This window comes from Amphibalanus amphitrite, unplaced genomic scaffold, assembly GCF_019059575.1.
Source record: "Amphibalanus amphitrite isolate SeventyFive unplaced genomic scaffold, NRLGWU_Aamphi_draft 000059F_arrow, whole genome shotgun sequence".
Lineage (NCBI taxonomy): Eukaryota > Metazoa > Arthropoda > Thecostraca > Balanomorpha > Balanidae > Amphibalanus > Amphibalanus amphitrite.
Genome location: NW_024881555.1, coordinates 100,629 through 125,495, shown reverse-complemented (window position 1 = coordinate 125,495; position 24,867 = coordinate 100,629). Strand labels below are relative to the sequence as shown.

The 24,867-nt window shown below is 52.8% G+C and overlaps 1 protein-coding gene across 1 annotated transcript; it reads right to left on the bottom strand.

Annotated features, from left to right (window-relative positions):
- Nucleotides 1–7,664: 7,664 nt before the first annotated feature.
- LOC122378415 (D-2-hydroxyglutarate dehydrogenase, mitochondrial-like) lies at nt 7,665–21,184 on the bottom strand. Its single transcript, XM_043359436.1, has 10 exons — nt 20,952–21,184; nt 20,021–20,120; nt 16,282–16,441; nt 15,734–15,931; nt 15,230–15,423; nt 14,747–14,915; nt 14,265–14,389; nt 13,807–13,968; nt 12,695–12,860; nt 7,665–9,462 (listed from the first exon to the last, which is right to left on the bottom strand). The coding sequence occupies exons 2-10, from the start codon at nt 20,096–20,098 to the stop codon at nt 9,206–9,208; spliced, it is 1,509 nt and encodes a 502-aa protein (XP_043215371.1). The 5' UTR covers nt 20,099–20,120; nt 20,952–21,184; the 3' UTR covers nt 7,665–9,205.
- Nucleotides 21,185–24,867: the final 3,683 nt, after the last annotated feature.

The following is a 24,867-nucleotide window of genomic DNA, read 5'->3' as shown; positions in this document are numbered from 1 at the left end:
TCCAATGGTGGCTTTCCCGACTCTCTAGCTCCATCTGATCAGGAGTTATTGACGAAAAACTTACATGGCCTTAGTGACGTCATAAATGACGTCACGCAAAGTCAACAATGCTTAAGTCAAGCACTGGACCTTGCAAGGAGTGCATGAAACCATTCCCGGTGCCCGAATAGCAGCTCCCAATTTCCCTTGTTGACTTAAAGTGGTGCTAGATCCTGTATTATACTTAATTATGACGTCATAACTTAACAGATTCACGTCATATATTTAGTGCTTGACATCCAAATGATAGCTTACATATGACAGAGAAGGTATGCAAAGTTTTATGAAGTTTGCTTCACTAGTTGTGGAATAACAAGCAAAAAACTTTTGCGGAAAGGCCGCTGGCCTCGCGCTGGAGCGTTTCCGACCAGTGTGCGACGCCAGGAATCGCCGCGCGCCCCGCGCACTTTCACACGGGGCAAAACATGCGCACCGGCGGCCAGCCCCAATGGAGCAAGGGGGCACCGGCAACTGTCAACGGGGACACAGAGACATGAAGAATGTGAGGGTAATTGGAAAACAAAACGGTAGTCACTTTAATCGACAGATGTGTAGCGGCATGAACAGCGAGCCTCAGTTTCACTCTAATTCGAGACAGGCAGCGGAGCGGGAAGGCGCACTAATTCTTCGGTTGTGCTCGTGTGAAAAACAGTTATCTGTTCATTTCGGGTAGCTCACGATGCGTATTTTCCGATGGAGTCACGAGCAATCATAAGCTTCTTGGAATCGACGATTAATCTTATTACGCAGAGAAGGGATACGACGATATACAATCCCAAACTACATGTAAATGCGTGAACCTAAATATTTTGAAAACAAAGCCAAAATGAAAGGTAAAAGCACAATGCACTGAAAACAATTTAACCCAAGGCTGGCGAGTAAACCGGTGTTTTACGGGTACCCCTATCCGCAACCATTTTTAACCACCCTCCCAGGAGTAGTGCTAGGTCCCATTGCGGTGTAGTCGTACTTGCTCTGAGCGGATATAACCGCTGTCAGCGAACAAGTCCGCTGAGAGCAGGGACGACTACACTGCAATGGGACCTTACTGTACTCCTGGGAGGGTGGTTAAAAATGGTTGCGGATAGGGGTACCCGCAAAACACCGGTTTACTCGCGGGCCTTGGGTTAAATTGTTTTCAGTGTGGTATTCGGGTCGAGATTTCAAGCAATATAGTTTGATCCTTTACAGGAAACGTAAAATGGCCAAGGACTAACACTCGGCAAGTCGGTACGGCCTTACGATAAAGCTTAAGGCAGTTCCAGCCATAGATTGGTAAGAATAATTTATTTAGGGTTGCCAATCGTTTGATCGGTAGCAAATAAAGGTGATAGCGGTTTCGAGAAGAAGCAAACGAAATACTTTTGGTCTTGGGAGGGACACAACCTTAAATAAGTTCCCTAAAGCCCATGTCTCTCTGACTCTGACTCTTCTCCCTGCTCTTTTGCGTGACAGAGAGGGAGGGATGGGGAATGGTCCCCTCTCTTATCCCATCGGACTTTTGAGACCGCCAATAAAACAATTATTAACAAATTAAACCAACCGCACAGGCAGGAAGATAATTGAAACATATTTATTTTCATTTTCATTTATTCTTTGTGGCATTGTTCCACCAGCTGGATCGGGACCACCTGTCGGGATCTAACAGAAGGCTCTGTAGAAGATGAAGGAGCGGCAGACGTATCGTTACTCGCCGCCCCAGCTCGAGCAGCATTTCGTGACTCAATCTCACAGCGGGCCTATCAGCGCAATCACGAACCGGGGCCCCAGAGCCCCCGGCAAACGACAGATGGTGCTAACGTTCTATCAGCGGCGTCGTAAATGACGTGCTAACGATGGTTAATGCCTCGTTAGCACCGGGGAAGGGGATGAGTGCCACTTTCTCGCCGCAATAAGAGCAGCATAAAGATCACTTTCAGCCCCTGCAGTCGGTGTGCAGTAAAAGGTGAATAAAAGGCAAAATAACATATTGGCTCGGTAACAGAGATTGGTTTACTCAATGTGAAGAAAACAACGGACAGGCAGGCTCTCCAACTGCCAGTCATTTAGGAGAGTGTCCGGTCGACCCGCAGAGCACATTGAACGCCCATGCCTGGGGCGCCGGCCGGTCACGTGACCTCGCCCTGAGGCGAAGGTCGGCGTCGGGCCCAGCTGGTAAGCCGGGCGGGGGCCCTGCGATTGGACGGGCGTGCCCTCAGATGATGGTCCGATCTGTCGTTTGAACAACAAACCACGAGTGCCCACTGATCGTAAGCCTTCGATTTAGTTTGAAACTAGATTTCTCCTGTGTTCAGTTTGGGTCACATACCTACTGCAGATGTGAAAGTTCCTTTACCATCCCATGTCATATAATGGTGATTTTTTATCCCTAGTCCGTCACGAAAGCCTTCGCAGCTGCCTGATTTCCACATAAGAACGATTTTCTTGATAAATAAGGAAGACGGACCATCATATACGCCACTGAGAACAGCATTCTAAATTGTACCTACTGATCAGTAGGTATTGCAATATGCAATTAAGTGTTTATGCAAATCAGTGACTATTTCTGGGCTCGCTTAGCCTCTTTCAAATTTTATCCAGCCCATTCTCCGCCCGCTTCCCCGTCATTCACCCAAAAGTGATCATTATCTACCAGTCATCGCACGCGTCAAGTATAACACCGCTCAATGTCCACCTAAAACGTGCCGTCCACTCTCCCATTGCATAACATCACTCTGGCACAAATCGTGAAACGACTCTTCACCTGCTGCTATTGCATGACTCAGGGAAGCTATCCGTCATAATCACGCCGCTATTAGTTCGTAGTTACATCACCGCTGAAGCGGCAGACGGCCGATGGAAGTCTTGGAAAGCACCCGTGAGCGGCCGAGGAACTGTCAGTCACCAGACTCCGCAGTTTCTCCCTCTGCACACCTCTGTATATCGTGAATGTCAGGTTGCAGTCGCCGCGTACCAGCCGTGTTTTCTCCGTGTTTTCAGCTCAGTGATGCGCTGTCATTCGACTCGTGTTGTCTGGTCATGGGGAACCGCCACGCTAGGCTGAGCGGGCCAGCGTACGGCTGATGGAGAACAAGGAATTTGAGTTTTCACAAACTTCTGGTGTCATCCGAAGTTCGCGAGGTAGAATCGAGACAATCAAGAGTCGTTTTGTATCGTCACGACGAAATAAATACATAGTCATCTAGGTAGGTATGGACAAGAAATATATAACAAAATAACCTCCCAAACATCTTAGAGTGATGAATACTAGAATACAAAATTAACGGAGCCAGTACCTCACAGGCCGATCACATCCGTGGTCAACTTATGATACGTAAAGGTAGGTACTGCCGTCATTGCACGCACAGCAAGCAGTGACGACTGTGATGACATTTTTACTAGTCGTTCGGGCTGATCGGGCGATGGCCTGAGAGACGTGAGTCTCGGCTCAAAAAAGAACCAAGCGAGTAAGCGATAAGCTCATTGCATAGGCGGCGGAACGGGAAGGGCACCGGGGCACCGTGTCCCCTTTGATTTTGGCATTTTAACATAAGCCCTATGGGCGTTGTATGGAAAGAATGGGACCAAAAGACGGTAGTGCCCCCCCCCCCCTTAATTGAAGGTGTTCCGCCGCTACTGGCTCATTGCATATAATACTTTCCTAAATCCTGATTAAAATGCAGGCCCAATTCATCCTAGAAGTCAGTAGCCAACTACTCCATGGCCCATGCAGCATCCGTATCTGTTATCCACCTCGATAACCGAGCAAAACAAATCACTAGCCTTAGCGCCCTGCTCACTGCCCACAGCCCGTTACCGGACCACTTACAGTTCAAACACCACAAAAAGCATAATCCAACCGCCCTAGGCGTCACTCGAGCACAAAAACGGCCATTCGGTAAACCGGTGCAGCCGATAAGAGGCCGTTGAGGCCCAGTGGCCGCGTTATTGCCGGCCATTTTCCGTAGCCGGGCGGAGTTGGCGAGTTTGTAGCGGTAATGACCCACTGTGCGGTGTGCTCTGACGACGCGGTCATCACTATCGGGGCTCGGTGAAACCATGGGGTGAAACGCCCAACAGAGAGTAAACAGGTTAGAGTACCGCACACTTGTGAACAAAGTGGGACAGGAAATTAGGATAAAAGGGGTTCGTGGCATAAACAAACTGGTCGGGATAAACAAACACATTTTTACTTCAGGTGGTCAAAAGAATTTCTAAAATATACCTACTCGGAACAAAATTTCACAGCGAAAAGGATGAATTTGTTAACCCTCGCCCATGTAGGGGGGGGGGGGTTGGTGCAACCCCCCCTGAGGTTTTTCGGAAATAGTGCAAAAACGGCGGCGCGCAGCGCCGCCAAATTTTGGGTACCTTATGGGGCAAACCTTGCGCATCTTTTGATAAAAAAAATTGACCGGGTCATGTCAGGTCACGGAGTTATGACGTCACAAATGGAACAGCCTCCGGCCGGATTTTCACAAACTGAGTGCCAACGCCCGAGGTTTCCTGCCGGTGGTACGGACATCGGTTGATGGATCGTGATGAAACTTCCCATGCATGTTGGGGCAAGTATTGGCTATCATATGGTATAAGAAACTTGACCGGGTCAGGTCAGGTCACGGAGCTATGACGTCACAAGAGGAACAGCGTCCGGTACTATTTTTGAAAAGCGCCCGAACCACTATTTTGCTAATTCTTGTCACCTCAATGGGAATATGCAGCAATATTAGCTTCTATAGGGAGCAAATGGACATCCCAAATCCAAAAATACAATCAGATTTCAAAAATTTAAATTTTGATTTTTCGAATTTCTGCCGCCGACTGTGACCTTGCCGACTTCCGGCGCTCCCAACGCGCCATTTTTAGAGCTAGGGAAACGAAATACATACCAAACGATAGAGAATTGATCAAGGAACACGATAGTGAAGGTTTCAAGTCGATATCTCCCACCGTTTTGCCGCAATCGCCGCGGAAAATTTGAAAAAGTCTATTTTTCCGAAAATTTGACCTTTGACCGGTCAAAAGTAGGTCAAATGTTGACCTAGGACCAAAAAACATACCACCAATCGCGAGATCTCGGCGAGAGCAATCCGTTGGTCTTTTCCGCTAAGCTCTACGACGCTCCGTTTTCAAACGCCAAGGGGGGGTCGCACCCCCCCCCCCCTGCATGGGCGAAGGTGGCAGATCGCCGTTTACGGGCGAGGGTTAATATAATGTTCAATCATAGCTTTCTTATGCGAAGAAAAGGTAAAATTTGGTTAAAACTGATCAGCTGTTAAAAGGCCATTTAATCCACTGCACCAAACGTCTTCCGCTTGCGTAGCAAGAGCTCAAGGGAGGCGGGCCTAAATGTAATATGTAGTAGCCCAGAACATTGACGACATACACTAATGCAACAATAATCCCATCATTTTACCGTTCATTGAGGAATCAATAGAAGCACGGCCATTTAACGACCATTTACCGCACATTACTCTGAGCGACTGACCGTTTCATTGTGCTCTAACTACACGCATATCCCGGGCCCATTATCCGCTAACGACCAGTCACCCTCCACTCGAGCCACTCGGGCGGAGCGCGCCGGGGGCGGACGCGGCGCTCCCGACTGCCAGCGGGGGTCACGGGCCACGGGCGTGACTGCGCAGTGGGCGGGAAGCGTGAACAGACACCGTGAGTCATGACCTGTCCCACCACCGAGCCCCAGTTACGTCCCTCCCGTAGTGTTTTTTTCGTCGTCTGCCCAAACTGGATGGATAAATCACGGTGACAGGGAAACTCGGTCGGTTCCGCCCCAGCGATCGCGGTCGGTCAGGTCTCGAGTGGCACTAGGAATTAGCGACTGTCGACTCGCGCCGCCAGTGCCGCCCGCCGCGGCCCTTCCCTATCTCACATACCACAGCCCATCAGCAGGGCGGCGGCGACACCAACGCGCCCCGGCGACTCCGACGCACCCCGTCGCGCATCAAACCTCCCCGTCGCGACGGTCGGTTTCGCCGGGGCCGTCGGGAGCGATTGGCGCCGTTAGTGCCGAGTTTCGGCGTCATTCGCGGCGCGAACGGCACGATCGCCGACCATCTGGTGCCTGCTGCACGGTGGGCAGTCACCGGCAAGCGGACAGACGGTCGTCGACCACCTGGTGCCGCTAGATGTTCCCGGTAGTACCGGCATAAACTGCCCCCGGGCGGGCAGACCCGGCGGCGATCAGCAGGCGCGAGCTCTCCCCCCCTCTCTCTCTCTCTCTCCGCTCTACCTCATTTCCCTTTTATCCTTCACTACAGAACCCTATGAATAGGCTTTGCAGTTTTCTCCAATTGATTATTTTGGAGTCTAAGCCCCTAAAAACATTGCAAGATGTCATAGATTGCGTCACCGAAAGAAACTGTCAGCAAATGTGAAAAGTTCGTCACAGGCCACGGCCTAGTGGTTCAGAGTGAAGAAAACTTCAGTGTAGGTACCAATAAATCGATAGATACGACTTTGACAGCTCCAGCATCGCAGACCAATATCAAGTTACAAAGAGGATTGCAGGCTGGGGACATTAATAGCTCCATAGTTGGTGTAAGTTGTAGCAATCAAGTGATAAATCGAAGTTCATGCACCATAATTTGTTCATGCCGGTCTCACCGAACCCATTGCTATTGTTCCGTTCCACCTACCGCTTTCTCTAAATCCGAGCGCACCGAAGACAAACGGCTCCCTTCTTCCTCAGTGGATATTCTCAACCCCGCGCCGGCGAGTCGTTGGCTCAAGTGTCATCGGTTCCGATTCCCGCTAACAACCGCACAGAGTTGCATTTACCTATCACCTTGGATAGGTAAATGCAACACTCCGATCACCTCTGATCACACAGTTGCAACAATGATCGCAATATAGGTAGGTAAGTGAAGTCTGAAAGCTCTGAGCGAAAAAGTAAAAAGATATATTGAGACGGAGATAAGGAATGAGTAGATGCCGATGAAAATAAACTATCGTGCCCATAAAGGTTATTTTTCGTAGGCCTTTCAATTTAGAGGAGGAAAGGGTTGTCTTGGCAGGGAGGTGGTAGATGGGATACACATTTCATCACCTATGTGGATCAATCCCCCGAGCCAGTGCTCAGTAGCTCGGACTGGCCGTGTTCAGTGCCCGGCGCGGGCACAGCCAGCTCTCCACCAGCCGACCGAGGCGGTGCGTACTGCGTGCCGCTAACCCCACACAGACAGACAGACGGCAGTTAACAGAGGACTGAACTCTTTCACTTTCCACTGGTCGTCGGTTCGCGGATCTGGAATATAAGACACGAAGGCCGACCAGGCCCGATATGAAGGGAGGTAATTGAGTAACATATAAGAGCGTGAGTCTGAGGTTCCCCACAAACAGTTAACACGTCAGAGGCAAGCGGAGAAGGAGATAGTAAAATAAGAATATGCAAAAAGGAACCGCATAACCCAAGATGGCCCAACATGACAAATTCATGCCAACGCTGCCAATTCCTTCGCTTACAAAGCCCACAAAACATCAATAAGCGTCTCAATTACTCTTCACCTGACGAGACGGCCGACACACTTAAATAATGAAATTGGAGAAACGCCGACCGTGCTCCACGATGGTCTGATACCATCAGCGCCCGCTCATTTATCGCTGCGTTACCATCGGTAAAAAACAGCCACTATTAACCCTGTATTGGTAGACCGCAAACTGCCACAGGACATCACAATTCATCGCAGTCGCTGCTGCGTACTTACATACATGGATACTGGCAATTTATACGAGCTCTGCACAACTTATGTATGAAAATGCGCTTGAAGCGGTACAACATATTCTCTTCTCAGGGAACGAGCATTGCACAAAGCGATTCATCTTCCTACTTGAAGACGTCAATCGAAGCCCTTTTATCCTCATACCATCACCAAACAAACAACTGTTAGTCGTACATTTTACAAAACGGGTGCGCGTTTCGAAACCGTATCGTACAAGTCAACATTGCACATTTCTTGCCAACGTCCGGTAGGCAGACCACCTGCCGCGTCCACTGGCCATGCGCAGTTGGCAAAACCGCTTCCCGACGGACGAACGAAACCGAAAGTGGCCGGGACGGGGGAGAAAGCGGAAGCAGCGGGCGCGCGCGCCAGATGCCATTATAAACCTGGCCGGCCGGGCGAGACGCTCCGATGGTTTAACCGGGCCGATCGCCGAGCACACCAACGCCAGACCGATGAGACGTGACGGTCTGACAGTCTGTTATAACACAGGACCGTGACGGAGCGGCCGTCACCGCCGCTTCACAGCGCAACAGTCCTTCCTCTACAGCCACCTATCCACCGCTGAGCCATTATTGCAGCACACAATTTAACCCGTAACGGAGCGACTCAGGTAGGTACTTCCCTGAAATATTACTCACTGCAGCTAACCCATTCGAGGAAAATTTCACATAAACGTGATGCACCAAACTATTCAGGAGAGACAGGCAGATGAAATCAGTCAAACAGAAATATTATGCTTACCAAACAATATTTAACATTCCAGCAATTATTGTAACGAAGCACAGTAGCTTTAGCTCCAAAAATGGTGACCAGATATTTCCGTTCACCCAGGCATCAGCGGGCGCGTTTCAAACACCAAAGTAAGGAATGCAACTCATTCGCAGACACAGGAGTTAAACTCAGCCTGCGGAAGCGTAAGTATGCAGCAATCATTCACAAGCCACCGAGCTCGGTTAGAAAGCGACTGTCTGTTCAGAACAGACAAGCATTATCATTTATCACGAATTGCACTTACTCCTCACTAAAGGCAACCTTATCATCCCATACAAACAGCACTTTTTCACTTCCCGTCTCATACCATCTACCTTCCAATCTTTATTAAATCTTAGTAAATACCCCCAATAAGCCAAAACTATACCTACCCAAGAAAAAAAAAAACAGCCAAAAATTTACCATTCTTACCCCTTTTGGTACAGAGCACGATTCACTGAGTCATCGTCACGGCCCCCTCACTACCCCAGCTACCCTAGCTTCTCGTGTTATCCCACCGAACCAGGTACTGACATCCTGATTTACCACTCGCCTCATCCACCAACCACTCTCTCCACTCAAACTCTACCCCTATGGAAAGAGGCATGACACATAACACCAGTCCCTCGTCCACCCCTGCTATCTACTGAGCAAAACCCAGGATCCCCTCACTTCTTTTGATTTCCGCTCTCTTCTCAGTTGTCGGGCAGCACCTTGTGCGGGTTGAGAATGCCGTGCGGGTCCAGCATGGCCTTCAGCTGCTGCATGAGCGCCACAGCGCTGGGCGACTTGGAGTACCCGATGAAGTTGCGCTTCTTGAGCCCGAGACCGTGCTCCGCCGAGATGGATCCGCCGTGCTGTGCCGTCCACTCGTACAGGCTCGGCTCGATCTTGGACAGGACGGCGGCGTCAAAATCACGCGTCGTCATGTTCAGGTGTATGTTACCGTCGCCTGCAGACAGAGGGTTTCGTGATTAGAGTGGGGTGCGCAGGGTGACAATGGTTGAAATTATGAATGATATTTGGTCACGGTGTTGCAGTAAATGTCACGAAGTGCAGTGGCACTGATGGAAAGGGAGATGAGCTGTCTGGAAATCAGAGTAATATTGACGGAACACAACAACAGAGAGAAGGTGCGACGCTATCGGTGAGGAGCGATTGATCATTGAAGTGCACCAAAATGACACCAATCCACGCAATTTTATGTCAGAAATACTTTGGTGTATGAGCTGCCCCTGATCTTAATTGCTTGATTGCACTTGTATTAATTATGCATTGAGGGAAGGTCGGACAACATACAACTTATAAAGCAAAACATGAATCAAGATGTAGGGGCAAGGTAACCAGAATAAATGGACCCGCTTGACGGTTGAGAGGATAAGAACAGGACCACTTACCGGCTCTCTTTGCAGCAGACGCTCGGGATCTCGCTCGGCTCAAATGCCAACTTTTTTGTATTTATGCAATTTTGTAAATTATATAAAACCAACACAGACAAGCATGATGCGTTTGGTTCATGCAGCGTGTCATGATAAGGCAGACAACCAAAGACCATGACCATAGCGTAATCCCGGTTGCATGCTTCTCGTAGGATAAGGACGCGAGCCTTATAGGGATAAAGCTGTAAAATAAATGACATTAAAAATTGCTGAATGCTACAACAAACTACCATAAAGCACATTCTCTAGCTGAACACCACAAATCACCTAAAGGATGTTAGGAGACTGTTACGTCACTTACGTGACACCTGTTCCACTATTCATCGTCCAAAGGTAGGCATGAGTGGGACAGAACGATCATTTGTTCGAACTGGTCAAACAAATGGATGGATTTGGCGCGGAGGTCAATGGGTCACGGAGCCGGAACCGCCCATTCCGAGCTGGCCTGCCGCAGGGGTCCGTCCTCGCACCGACCCTGTTCACGCTGTGGTCGGCGGACCTCGTGGCGGCGCTGAAGCGGATTCCGGGCACCTCTGTCTTCCTGTACGCCGATGACACCGCAACACTGTGTTCCGGCGGTACGATAGCGGAAGCCAGGGACCGGGCTCAACAAGCGGCGGATGCCATAGCGAAATGGGCCCGCGACTGGAAGATGCGGCTGGCAGGAAGCAAGACGCAAGTTTTAGCCCTGTCGCAGCACTACGTCGACGCCCGGGACCTGTACATCCACGTAGACGGGGCACGAGTGGACGCTGGGAGACACCTTCACCTTCTCGGTGTAACCCTGGACCGGCAACTTCACATGGGCGAGCACTGCGCGCGCGTCCGGAAGAAGACCAAGCCGAGGATCGCACAGCTCCGTAAGATGACCGGGCGTTCCTGGGGTCTGCGGGAGCCACAGCTGCGAGTAGTAGCCAACGGCTACATCCGCGGTGCCCTGGAATACGCGGCGGCTGCATGGCTCCCTGCAGCGTCCGAGTCCCACGTAGAGCTACTGGAGATTGAGATGCGCGCCGCAGCCCGCGTTATCACCGGGTGCCCCGTGAGCACGCCGAGGGACCCGCTCCTCGCGGAAGCCGGTCTGGTTCCCGTGAGAGCACGCCGGGACCTGCTCGCTGCCAGACTGAGCTGTCTGGCAGCCTCACAAAGAAGCGGCGACCCACTGCGCGCGGTGGCCGAAGCAACGGCCCCACGGCGGCTCCGCACCACCACCGGCTGGCGCGACACGGGAGCGCGCGCCCTGGTGAGCGCGGGCGTGCGAGATGTACCTGTGGAGGAGCGCCTGCACGTCACCATCCCACCGTGGATCGATGACACCAGGGTCCAGTTCAGACTTGACATCGGCAACCACATCAGCCGCACAGCACCACCCGACGTCCGGCGGGAGAGAGTGGAGGAGCATCTGGCCACCCTCCCAGACGACGCCGTATGGGTGTGGAGCGACGGCTCGGCGGAGGGAGGTGTCTCAGCCGGAGGGAGTGGAGCGCTGATAATCCTCCCCTCAGGCGAGGAACACGAGCTCCGAGCCCCTGCGGGCAGGATATGCAGCAGCACCCGCGCCGAATTGGTGGCGATCCGCGGGGCACTGGAGATGCTGCTGCGGCTGGAGGGCGGCCTGGCGGAGAGCCCGGTCATCGTCTGCGCCGACTCGCAGGCGGCGCTCGCCACACTGGCGAGTGGGGCTGGGAGCCAGGCGACAGCACTCGGCGCCGCCGTATGGCGACTGCTCCTGGCGCTCACGGACGGAGGACGCCGAGTCTTCATGCAGTGGATCCCAGCGCACTGCGGAATACCCGGCAACGAGAGAGCGGACGTGCTGGCTAAAGAGGCATCCAGCCTGTCGCAAGACGCCGTCCCAACGGACGTCCGCTCGATGGTGAAGGCAGTCGGCCGCTCCGCCACCAAGGCATGGCGTCGCAGCTGGCCAGACAGCTTCTTCAAAACCATCATGGGAGACCGGATGCCGATGCCGGTGCTTCTGGAGTCTCGCGACGAGGCGGTCAACGTCCACCAGCTGCGGGCGGGACACTGGAGCCGCTCGCAGAGCTACCTTCACAGAATCGGACGCCGCCCCGAGCGCGACTGCCCACAGTGCAGTGATCTGGCCTGCCCGGCGGCGCGCTGCCTGGTGTGTCGCGAGGGCCCAGACACGCCGGAGCACGTGCTGCTGAGGTGCCCGTGCTTGGCTGGCGCGAGGCTCCGCCTACTCGGCAATATCAGACCGGACCCTACGCAGCTTCGGGACGGCGGGGCCGTGGCGGCCTTGAGCCGCGGCTACCTCAGTCACCAAGAGCCGTTGGGCTACGGTCGGCCGTGAGCCGACCCGGGGAGACCAACAACAACAACAACAACTGGTCAAATCGACCACAGAGCGAAGCTCTATGATTGTCCACGACAGTAATGCCATCTGACGTCCGAGCTTTAAACTGTCACGTTACGTTCTCCGATCTTCGAGTTTAAATTTATGATGGTAACTATCTACGTGCACCTCCAACCCATAACCACCACCCGTAACATCTCATCTCTGCCTGGCGCCTGCACATGTCACATGCTACCTATGTCGAGGCCACTCCTCGTCTGGGTGGCGCAGATCCTCACTGACCAATCAGTTAGCGTGAGGAAGCGCTCGGCAGATAGCCATGCACTCTCAGAAGCCACCGACGGGTCCAGTGTACACACACCCAGCACTCACCGACGTAAGTCTGCGCACTCCTGATTATGAGTCCGTACTTTCTCTGTACTCACCGATGTGTCCGTATCCACAGCAGGTGACGACGCTGTCTCCCAGTTTGCGGCGCATCTCCAGCACCACCTCGTAGAAGGCGTTCAACGGCAGGGAGATGTCGTACTTGAAGCAGTAGCCGTCCCCCAGCAGAGCCTCAGCGATCCGCTCTCTGAACTGCCACAAAGACTGGAGGGGGAGGGGGAGGGTCAGTGTCGGGGCCACAGAGACTGGGGGGAGGGGGGTCAATGTCGGGGCCACAGAGACTGGGGGAGGGGGGTCAATGTCGGGGTCACGAGACTGGGAGGGGCGGGGGTCAATGTCGGGGCCACAGAGACTGGGAGGGGGGATTAATGTCGGGGCCACCAGAGACTGGGAGGGGGGGGGGGTCAATGTCGGGGTCACAGAGACTGGGAGGGGGGTCAATGTCGGGGCCACAGAGACTGGGAGGGGGGAGGGGTCAATGTCAGGGCCACAGAGACTGGGGGGGGGGGTCAATGTCGGGGCCACAGAGACTGGGAGGGGGGGGGGGGTCAATGCCGGGGTCACAGAGACTGGAGGGGGGGGGGTCAATATCGGGGCCACAGAGACTGCAGGAGAGCACACGGTCAGACTAGCCACAAAAACTGGGGAAAGGCACACTCTGTCACGGTCACAGAGTAGGGAGGCGGGACACACTCAGGTCAGCAGACTGTCTTTCTCTGAACAGCGCCGCCGCTTCGCTGACCCACGCTGACCTCTCAGCCGCTGTAGCCCACCCCGGTCTGTCAGTGACCCAGCCTGACCCGTAGGTCGCAGTGACCCACTCCGATCTGTCAGTGACCCCCCCCCCCCCCACACACACGAAGTTTATTGGCAAAGTGCATGAGGTACATTAAGTTTGCATTATGGAGAGTTGGCGCAAAAGCCATGGGATTATCTCGTGGCGCCAAATCTCAGCTAATCTGTCCACTGTCTCCAATATCACTACACTGCTATACCGCCGCCGCCGTGTCTCGGATTGTCTCGCGCAGCCAGCCGCCCCCACGCGTGCCCAGCGACGGGCGCAGGCCCACCAGGCTCAGCGAACAGAATGGGCCTGACCTGTCCCACTGACCCACTGACCTGACCTGTCCCCTTCACTAAACTAACGCACCTTGATCTGTCCGACATCCGTCGCCAGCACGCCGTCCGTGACCAGCTCGCGCTGCATGGCCTCCTCCATGAAGAGGCTGAGTTTCTCCTCGTCGTGGGTGTCTCGGCTGCCGGACGTCTCCACCACCATGTAGAACGGGTGGCCCGGCAGCGGGTGAGACATCTGCCGGAGAGACGGCAGGGACGGTTATGACATCAGGTGGTGGGATGGCGTTATTGGGCGGTGATGTGACGTCATCAGGCAGCGATGTGACGTCATCAAGAGGTGACGTTAACGAGTAACTTTATGCGCGATTCTTTGGCAGTCACTGTATGAATTAATTCATGGAAAGGTATGGTAAGTCATGAGTAACGTAAGTAGAAATGAGAGCAAACAATACAAGCGTATCACACATGCATCCTCACACATTGCCTCATTTTCATTAACTGCTAGTTCTAACTTGCACGAAGGCCACTCACATTCAGATTGTTGACGACACACTCCTGGGAGGCGCCGTCCATGAATTCGATCGAGGACAGAATCTCACCCAGCTGCGACTGAGCGAACTGATAGGTAGAGAGAACGTCCTCAAAGCTGCGCACGGCTGCAGGGTGGCGCGGGGAAGGTAGCTGGTCAGACACATTGCAGAGATGCAGCAAGTATCATGCCAGTTTCACGGGTGGTGAGGTAGTTCACAGTATCGGCAAAAATATCAGCAATCCGTGCGGTCGTTACAACCACGATTACTCGTTACAACCACGCATTTACTAACTGAATTGAGTCATTTATTGACCATTGACTTATCTGCAATGTATAGCATCGTACGTCCCAGGCCCTGTCCTACCCTCTCGCCCGAGCTCTGTCCATTCAACTCCATCTCCCATCATCCCTGCACTATGCTTAGACCATGTATCAGCGATCTATCTCACCCACGTTCCGAGAGTCTGCCCGCGGCACCCACCGAGCATCACGAGGTTGACGCAGGCGGGTCGGCGCGGGCAGCTAATGGCCACCTTGGTGACCACTCCCAGGGTTCCCTCCGAGCCGATCAGCAGGTGCTTCAGGTCGTAGCCCGTGTTGTCCTTCTTCATCGTGGACATGCAGTCCAGCACGTCACCGTTGGCCAGCACCTGAGACGGTGGAGCACATGTTACAGCAGAGGGACAGTGACGAAAAGAGCGATATCCAGCAATACAGTGGGTGGGACCATGCTGTAACAATAATGAATTAGCCTTAAGAAGTACGTAAATGTAGATGTAATTTGCCCAAACGTCTTCCCATCCAGCAAACCAAAAGATAGAGACTTCTCGTTTGCCATAAGCACCATCCAATGAGAATCAGCACCTTACACCATTGCTAAACACATTTCTATAACAAACCCATCATTCTTTATACCATATATCACCCTCCCGGTCCCGGCTCCCCGGTGTCCCCTCCCACTGACCGCCTCCAGTCCGAGCACCGTTCCGTGGAGCCCTCCGTAGCGCACCAGGCGCAGGCCCCCGGCGTTGGTGGAGACGTTGCCGCCGATCTGGCAGCTGCCCTTGGCGCCCAGATCCAGCGGCATCATGAAGCCCCGCTCGGCCAGATAGGTGTCCGCGGTCTCCAGGACACAGCCCGCCTCACAGACCAGCGCCCCTGACCGGCCGAGAGACGGACGGTCAGAAACACGCGCAGCCGGGGGGAGGGGGAGGGGTTTGAGAAACAGTGCGAGACGAGACGATAGGAGCACTCAGGTTTCACTCACGTTTATTTGTAAGATGAGTGGATTTACATTGAACGAGATGATTGGTTAGGTTGGATTCATTGCTGAACTAAAAATGAAAGGAAATAATGCGTGTATGATTGGGTATATGTGTATTGAAGTGGTTCATATCGAACCGAAATACGGCAGAACTGCCACAGTCTAGTATGACGAGGCCTGTGGCGCGGGAGATCCCAGTCTTACCCGAGTTGGTGTCGAGGTCGATGATTTTGTTCATCAGCGAGGTGGAGAGCACCACCTCGTCAAAGACAGGCACGCTGCCACCGACGAGTCCCGTGTTGCCGCCCTGGGGACAGACGGCCAGCCGGCGCTCGTGGCAGTGCCGCAGCACGGCCGACACCTCCTCAGTGGAGCGAGGCCGGAGCACCAGCTGACTGGCACCTGGCGGACAGATAGCGCACTGTCAGTGCGCTGCGCTGCCGGCAGATGGCAGAAGAGCCACCAACACGGCGCCGGCCACATCCACCACAGCCGGCCGTAGTGACCGGACTGAGTACTGTCAATACCGGACAAGGTCGGTAGGTGGCAGGCGAATCCGCGTCCGGAAGAGAAACATTACTGCCAATACAAACAAGCCGCCACAGAGAAATATCCGCAGCCCTTTAATCCACCCACCAACCGTGACACAAACAGCACTGTTTTGCTCTCATAGCTGGACATTATAGCCCGCCAGGGGTCAGCGTCCGCGTCACCGTCCACGCGCGGGTGCCGGCAGCGGCGCCGCGCCTCACCTCGCACGGAGCGCAGCCAGTCCGTATTGTAGCCGTCCAGGTCCTCAGTAATAACCCGCTCGGCGCCCAGCAGCCGCCGGAAGTGCGTCACGTCGCTGTCGGTGAGCCGGCCGAACGGGCCCCGCTTCAGGTCCGGGTAGCGGACCGAGGTCAGCTCCACCTGAGGGAAAGGCGGCCGCGACCGCGACGGACGGTGACCGTGCAAAGGGTGTTTGCAGTTATGGTGTTTGCTTCTGTATATGTCAGTGGTTCATGGGGAGACGTGACTGTCATGGTAGTGACTCTCTCGTGCAGGCCTGGGTCCGTTGGCGGAGTCCCGTTTTCCGGGTTCACCGGTCTGCGGGCGGCGGCCTATTCAGTTACAGGTCGCGTACTTTATGACCACCGTATGGATAACGAGAGAGCCCGTAAGGTCATGGCGGGCTGGGGGAGTGGCGGTACTTTCATCCTGTTACCTTAGGACCGTCAGGGAGACTGACCGGCTGCCTGTCAGAGTACTGGTAACGAGCTAATGTCTCTCAAACAGAACCTAGACAGGTAGGTATTTACTCAACTGCAGGTCAGGTGTGGGTCATCTCCCCCTCCCATCCCCGACCCCAACCCAATCGCCACGCATTGACGACCCTAGGAATGATGAATCAGTCTCCTGTCGGGCCGATGCACGTCAACAGTCGTTTAATATTTATGAGCATGGCTGTTTAGTTGGACGTTCGACAGATGTCAGCTCAGTAGCCAGAGCCAAGGGTCAGAGGCCAGAGCTAGGTGAGCCGTGACCGGAGGAGAGCGTTTCGACGTTGGTGCGATAATTGACATGTACCTACCTACCTATTCGTTGGGAGTGCGGTTCTACGAGCAAATGATGTCGCAGTGAGAGCCATGGGAGCGGTCCTCCAGGGTATTCCAGCCATATTTGGTGGCGGCCGATTAGGGGATACACGAGAGATGAGGGGTGAAAAGTGGGCAGGACGACTTTTCGTGGGCAAAGATCCAGGATCCTCGTGCGATGACATCGATGCGTAGGCGAAAAGTTGCGGAAACGGAGATCAGAGAGAACGAAGAAATTGGGATGTGAAGATATGCCCCGAAGATTTGCACATAGCATTTCGAAAAAAAATGTGCCAGGGATATTGTATTGTATTCACTCAGCAGCACATTCCAATGTAAGCATGCACATCTGATGGGATGACACACAATTGGCTATTACTGTGCTTTGTCGAACAGTGTATAAACAAATAGGGACCAATATATTTACTGTAACAAACACATCACTCTCGCACGTATATCTACAGTTTAACACCGACAAGGCATCCAGCGTTCACGTACTCACGACAGAGAGACAGTTTCTCTTCACTGCGGCTGCAAAACGTGTTCTGTTCCGCGCTCTAACTTGGGGCGGCAGGGCGTTATAGTCGGCTACCGCACGGTACAAGAACTGTCGTTTGCCGCTGTTGTGCTGTACGGGTGGTAAGCGGATGTCACCCGAGTGACGCGTGTTTCTGCCGGTGATTTCGATGTTCTGACTAAGACTATTCGCAAGGCAGACAGGCTGTCCTGTTGTAATGATACTGTGTAGTGTGGTCACGTTGTGATAATAGGCTAGACGGTTTGCGTTCAGTACAGGGCTTTGTTGTATCACGTCAGATATATGGTCGAACTTACGACGGTTTGTCATGACTCTGGCGCAGAAATTAAGGATTGCTTGGACCTGCCTCATGTTTGTCTGGTTTGCGCTACCGTACACAGAAAGGCAATAACGTACAATCGAAATCACCAGACTCTCCACCACAGTGCTGACGAGCTCACCAGGAAGACTGTGCCTGACGTGTGACAGGGCTACAAGCAGTCCCGTACAGCGTGTTTTAATGTCAGCGATGTGAGCAGAGAATGTCAGAGACCGATCAAATGTCACTCCAAGATTGCGAACAGTGTCACTCTCCTCTATGCGAGTGGTCCCAACAGTGATGGAGACGGGTGGCAGGCGTTTCAACATCTGTTGCGTTCCGACCACGATCAGTTTAGTTTTGCCGGCATTCAGTTTCATGGCATGCTGTCCAAACCATTGGTACATTGTGGAGACCGCACGCTCCAGCCTATCCGAAACCTCAGCCAGGTCTGCCCGCCTACCGGATACGATGATCTGTGTATCGTCCGCGTACTGTGTGATATGCACATCCCTCTCAACATGGAGGCTGACATCATTAGAGAAGATCGTGTACAGCAATGGCCCGAGGCACTCCCTTGATACACGCCGATGGGATTTTCACGAGGCTGTGACGTCAGATGACCACGATGTCTACAGGTAAATGACACCTTTTGACGATGGTTGCGCAGGTAGTTTTCGAACCAGTGAGTGCCTACACCGTGAAGGTGAAGCTTCTCGAGGAGCTTTCCGTGGTCAACCACATCAAAACATTTGGATAGATCCAACAGCACCACCATTGCAATTTCACCACTGTCCATGGCCCTAAGTAGGGTATCGCTCACCGACACGAGGGCTGTCTGGCATGAATGATGTCTGCGGAACCCATGCTGTGATTCAGCGAAGAGATGACATGTCTCGAAGAAATGATACAGCTGCTCATGGACAATACGTTCGGCGATCTTAGCTATGCAAGGGACGATCGAGATCGGTCTAAAGTTAGCCGGATCGTTTAAAAGTCCTGACGAAAAGTCCTTCGAGTTATTCATACTCAGAACAACACAGGCAAGATGCTCTAAGCAATCTATAAGCAATAATAAGCAATAAATGCAGGCCAAAGATCTGGGGACTAAGAAATGCGACTTATATTTCTGAGATGGATAAATGTGAGATGGATATTGACCCATTCACGCTATTTGAATAGCTGTGAGGCGTGCCTCAAGGGGACACTTAAAGGAAATAGTTCACTTTTAACATGGGGTTTGGAACTGGAATAGCAGTTTTGTTGCTTGCGCTGAGACTAGCACAAATCAGAAGCTTTAACGGCCCAACGATCACCCTAGACGAAGATATTCCATTTTTCGTTCCGAAAAGAGTGCCTTGCAGAGGAATGCGTGCCTTGCTGAGGAATGCAGTCACGTCATCGTCAGCCAATCAGAATGCTGCTTACAGCCGATGGGTTTGTCCTACGCAATATGATTGGTCAACGCGTAATAAGCTTCCGCGTCAAACATTGTTTTATATAGAATATAGTTCTTCTTATACTAAAATATACAAAATAATCCTTTTTACAAAAACGTTTTGTTTTATTTTCTGATCATTTTAAGCATAAAAAAACATAAATCCATAGCAAAATACTAATTTCAGGAAAGTGAACTATTTCCTTTAACAAGATGGGCTAAGCCCAGTGGAAGTTGGTGATCGACCTGGCCCAAAGCATCACTTCTTTCCTCTCAAACTCATCTTGTAGCTCTGACATAGATCAAAAGGGCATAACTCAGCAGCAAAACAAACAAGCAAAAGAGGAGGATGCACACATGTATAATGAACATTTGATGCAAATGCTAAAAGAGATAGAGTGACTAGTCTCTTTTTTTTGCGCGCCCTAACTCTTCAATAACGACTAGCCTCAGGTTTTGTAAAATCAAATATCTAAGTTACCTACCTATCGCAAACAATATCAGGCCAGGAAAATACATTAGTTTTACAACAGAATCTAACAATAACTAATGTATAATTCATTGCTGTGATGGTTTTATGGCACATCTTAAACTCCAGTTTGTGGAAGAGAGAAATCCTTAGAAATAAAGAAGCACTTACTTCCTTTAATGCAAAGCTGGAAGAGTGAACTCTTCTGGTAATCAGTTGCTTACACAGCTGCCAACCAGGACCTCTCATTTTCTTTGGAAGAAATATTTCACTGAAACAAAAACAAAAAGGCTGGAGAGAACTGAAATAAACTGTTTGCTAGTTTATCATAAATCAACAGTCAAGCAAAAAATAATAATAAACCAAATTTACATAGTTGGTATTGGCTGTGCCTAGTTACGAAAAATGAAGTTACAACCTAGTACCTACCTAGTCTAGCCTGAACTAGTAGAGTGGTTGCAATATGCAAGCGCTGTGAAAAACATGCATATATTTCAAGCTCCCATTTCAACTTCAATGTTTCAACTATGAAAACATCATTCACCACTTCCCCTGGCCGATCCAGAAAAGTGACAGGTGGTCTTGGGTGCTGTGGGGGCTGGGGGGTGGGTATTACCCCACCAAATCATCCAATTTCCAAAAACTCATCAGACTTTGATTCCATGATGTGCACAGCTCGAACTGTGCAGTTTAAAATACTTTTTTGCATAAAAGTTTGACATAGTTTTACCCTAAAAAGACATAAATTTTTATCGATTTCCAATGCTACAGGGGAAGCATTTGCCCCGAATGAACCCTGGAATCTGGATCCACCAGTGACCAGTTCGTAAAGAAATATGAAGCATAAACCACAGTGACAGTCTGCATATAAATTGATATTTATTAACGATATTAGCCTCCAAAGAATGAGAATATTCCATTGAAATTTCAGGGACAAACCGATAATTGGTTCATAAATAACTCATTCTCACAAAGAACCTATAGCCTTGCAAAGAACTTTAAGCAGCAGTGTTACTGTTCTTTGTATTGTACATGTGGAATGGCTTACATTTTGAATGCTTAAGATAAAAAGCCAATAATATTTATAACGATAGGTACCTACCTTATTTCCAAGGCAAGGAAACTTTCAACGCGAGACACTTAGTTGCTTTGAAACAGTCTGGAAACCCAAGTCTGGAAAGTGTTATCCTCAGTAGGTAATCCCCAGCCTATATCAAAAACGATATGTCAAAAACGACGGGAAAGTGTTAAAATGTGTTCAAAACGTGAACAAGTGGTTTGCGGACGTTTCTTAGCCTTGCTAACTGTAATGATAGATTGCATTCGGTTCACCATAAGCTTTTCCTTCTGAATACTTTTACTGAAACATTTGCGCTGCAAATGCAAACATGTTTTGAAGCCATATGCGCCCATATTTGAAGGGAAAGAAAGAAAGGAATGAAGGCAGACGCAAGGAGTAATAAAGTAATGTAATCTTGGACGCAAGGCCGCTAATGGGAAGAGTGAGAAGAGGGAAGGAAGAGAGAGAGAGAGAGAGAGAGAGAGAGAGAGAGAGAGAGAGAGAGAGAGAGAGAGAGAGAGAGAGAGAGAGAGAGAGAGAGAGAGAGAGAGAGAGAGAGAGAGAGAGAGAGAGAGAGAGAGAGAGAGAGAGAGAGAGAGAGAGAGAGAGAGAGAGAGAGAGAGAGATGGAGAGATCGAGGTCCACATTCGTCCCATCCGGCAGTCCTCTCTCCCTAAATTTTATCTCTCTCTCTCTCTCTCTCTCTCTCTCTCTCTCTCTCTCTCTCTCTCTCTCTCTCTCTCTCTCTCTCTCTCTCTCTCTCTTCCTCTCTCCCCTCTCTCTTTTCCTCCCTCCTCTCTCTCTCTCTCTCTCTCTCTCTCTCTCTCTCTCTCTCTCTCTCTCTCTCTCTCTCTCTCTCTCTCTCTCTCTCTCTCTCTCTCTCCGGTGATGATATTTATTGACCTTTTCAAGTTGACCTTTTAAATGTTACATTTTAATCATTTCACTCATCGGCACGTGACGAATGAAATACGATATTGGCAAAGTCAATGGTGTAGGAGTTTTTGAATACATGGAAATGCATAAGCATTGCCTGGCCCTGGCCTGATGCCTATATCGCCTACCCACGGCCGCATACCAAATTTCAGTGCAACAGACAGTACCTAATTGCCGAGTTATTGTGACGGGTACAAAAAATTGACGCTACGCCTCATTTTGCATGCGAGTTGTGCAGTGGAAGCACCCATATGCATCGCGAGTGGTCCGATGCTTGATAGAAGGTGTAGGGGTTTCAAGCATCGGAACCGGCAACCTTTTAATGGTTCCCCCCATGTACAGACATTACGTTAATCAAAGTTACTCTACAATGCCCGCCTGCCACCCGGGTGTATTAAACTAAGCGGCCCGTATGATTGTTCGTTCACGTTCACCGTGTATCAGCCCGGCATCTGCCTTTACCCAATTCAAAGATTTGGCTCACATTCCCATTACATTGTATTTTGGGTCTCGCGGGACGAAGTGTCATTCTCTCGGATCATTTTCCTCACGCACACTATACACATCACACTTACAATCGCTCACTCATATACGCCACGCGCCGCGCCGATTAATTATAATTTAGATGGGACTGTCCTGGATATAAAACGGGAGTGCCCACCGCTATTTGCGGCGGGTCGGAAAGCCAAATGAAATCCAGGACATTTGTCGGGGACTTCCGCAGCGCCTGGGCGCTGCGGCGTTAATTTAGGGGGGAGGGAAAAGTTCGCTTACCGAAAGATGTTGCCCCGACGACACCGCACTGGCAAATGCCACGAGAGGCGGGCCCGCGAGTCCCAGGTGCCGGCCAGCCGCAGCCTTTCACCCGGCGGGCACGCCTTTCCCGCCGGAGGCTATCATGCGGCGGACTGGCCTTACACGCACTCTGGTACTCCGGCCCGCCATTTCTCTCCGACGTATGAATTTTGCCCTTACATAATAATGCCCCCTCCCTCGAACGGTCAAAAAGGGGTCCCCTTACTCTCCAGGTGAAGCTTGCGCTATGATCTGTACCAATAATTATCCTGCCTGAATCATTCATACCACATACATCCAACTTACATCAGTACATTACACTCGATCGCCCAGCCCCAAGCTCCCTCTCAATGTTCGTCCGTGTCCGTTCTCCTGCCAATCGCATCACACGCTTGCCGTATTGTTCGCCGCTCCAATCCGTGACCCGCACTGATCCGCTCGCCCGCATCGCCTCGAGTTCCTTCCGCTCCTTCCTTTCCGCCCTGAGTCTATCCGCGCTGCACAGGCCGCCTCGAACGGCGGCGCGCGATGCACTGCCGGGGGCGCACGCTGCTGCCCATGGCCGGTTGTAGCGGGCGGTGGACACCTTGATAGATGGCCGCCTTCTTGGGCGGCCGTACCTTTATCCCAGTGCCACCGCCACAGTCCGGGACCTCCCGAGCTGCAGCTGCTGCCCCCGCTTGTAAGTGCTCGCGCGCCGCTAGGTGTCGGGGCGACCGTCTTCTTCTGCCATGCCCGCCTCAGAGTTGGACGGCTCCCGCTAGGCGTCCCGGGGTCGCGCCACCAGGTGGCGGTGGCGGCGGCGACGGCGGCGGTTCATGGGCGCGGGTGGTGCGCCGTGCCCGCCGCCTGTTACGCTGCCGCCAGCTTGGTGCGCCACCGGTATAGGGCGTCGATTAACCACCAGGTGGCGGTGGCGGCGGCGACGACGGCGGCTCATGTGCGCGGGTGGTGCGCCGTGCCCGCCGCCTGTCACGCTGCCGCCAGCTGGGTACGCCACCGGTGGAGGGCGTCGACCCCCGGGAGCTGTCATGTGGCGCCTCTGCACGGCCGGCACCTGAAGCTGCCGCCCGACCATATGCTGCCGCGGATACTCGGGCCGCTGGTTCTGGATCGGGCGGCTGTCGACAGGTGGTTCGGCTGTATCCCAGCCCGTGCAGAGCCGGCGGGGCCGTCAGGTCGGCCGGCCCGGCCGCCGTCACACACTGTACCGCCGCGGCCATTGGCACCGCGGTTTCCAGTGGGGCGGCCGCAGGCTGCTGACCGGCGCGGTGGTGAGACGGGCCGAGCTCCGCCGCCCGCCGTACTGCCGGGGGCTGAACGGGACGGCTGGCGGATCGCGCGGCCTGATGGCCGTATGAGCGCCGCCGCTCCCGTCCTGCCGCGGGCGTTATCGTCGCTGGAGGCGGGCGGGCGGAGGTCCGTGGGCGAGTGCCGCCGCCCCGAGCTGGCGCGGCAGTAGTAGCCGCGGGATCGGCGCGGGGCAGCGGGCATTTTGGGCAGCGAGATGGGCGGTAGAGCTTCGTCCCTCCCGCCGCGGCTCTTGAATGCTGCGGCGGACCGGGAGGCGAGGTGAACGGCCGGAACGGCGAGGTCGGCGGCCGCGCGCAGCCGCCCGTACCGCCGCGGCTCTTGAGTGCCGCGGCTTCCGGGCAGCCGCGCAGACGGCTGGAGCGGCGGGGTCGGCAGCCGAGCGCAGCCGCCCGTACCACCGCGGCTCTTGGGCGCCGCGGCTTCCGGGCAGCCGGGCAGACGGCTGGAGCGGCGGGGTCGGCGGCCGCGCGCCCACCGCCCCCGACTTGCTGCGGCAGTAGTCGCCGCCGGGAGCGGCGGGGCGGCTGGCGTACGGTGCGGCGAGTTGGAGAACGGATCACCGCCGTCGCCCGGCCCGTACGGCCGAGGTCTTGGTCGCCGCTGGCTCCTGGTCGGCGGCCGGCGGACCGGGCGACATGCCTGTGGGAGAGCAGGGGCTTTCCCTCCCCTCAATCATTCCGGCCCGTACATAACACACATACACACATCGCGACACTCTGCGGCATACATTTTTCTGAATCATTAACACTTGCAGCCTCGGTTCACATGAAATCTGACTAAATGTAGTTACCTTATTACGCTTCATCTGTTACAGCATTCACTATGGGGAAAGGTTTGTGACCGTTCGATAATTTTGAATGGGAATGTGGATTTTTATTAATGACAGCGAAACCTCGAACCAGTCCACCACCAT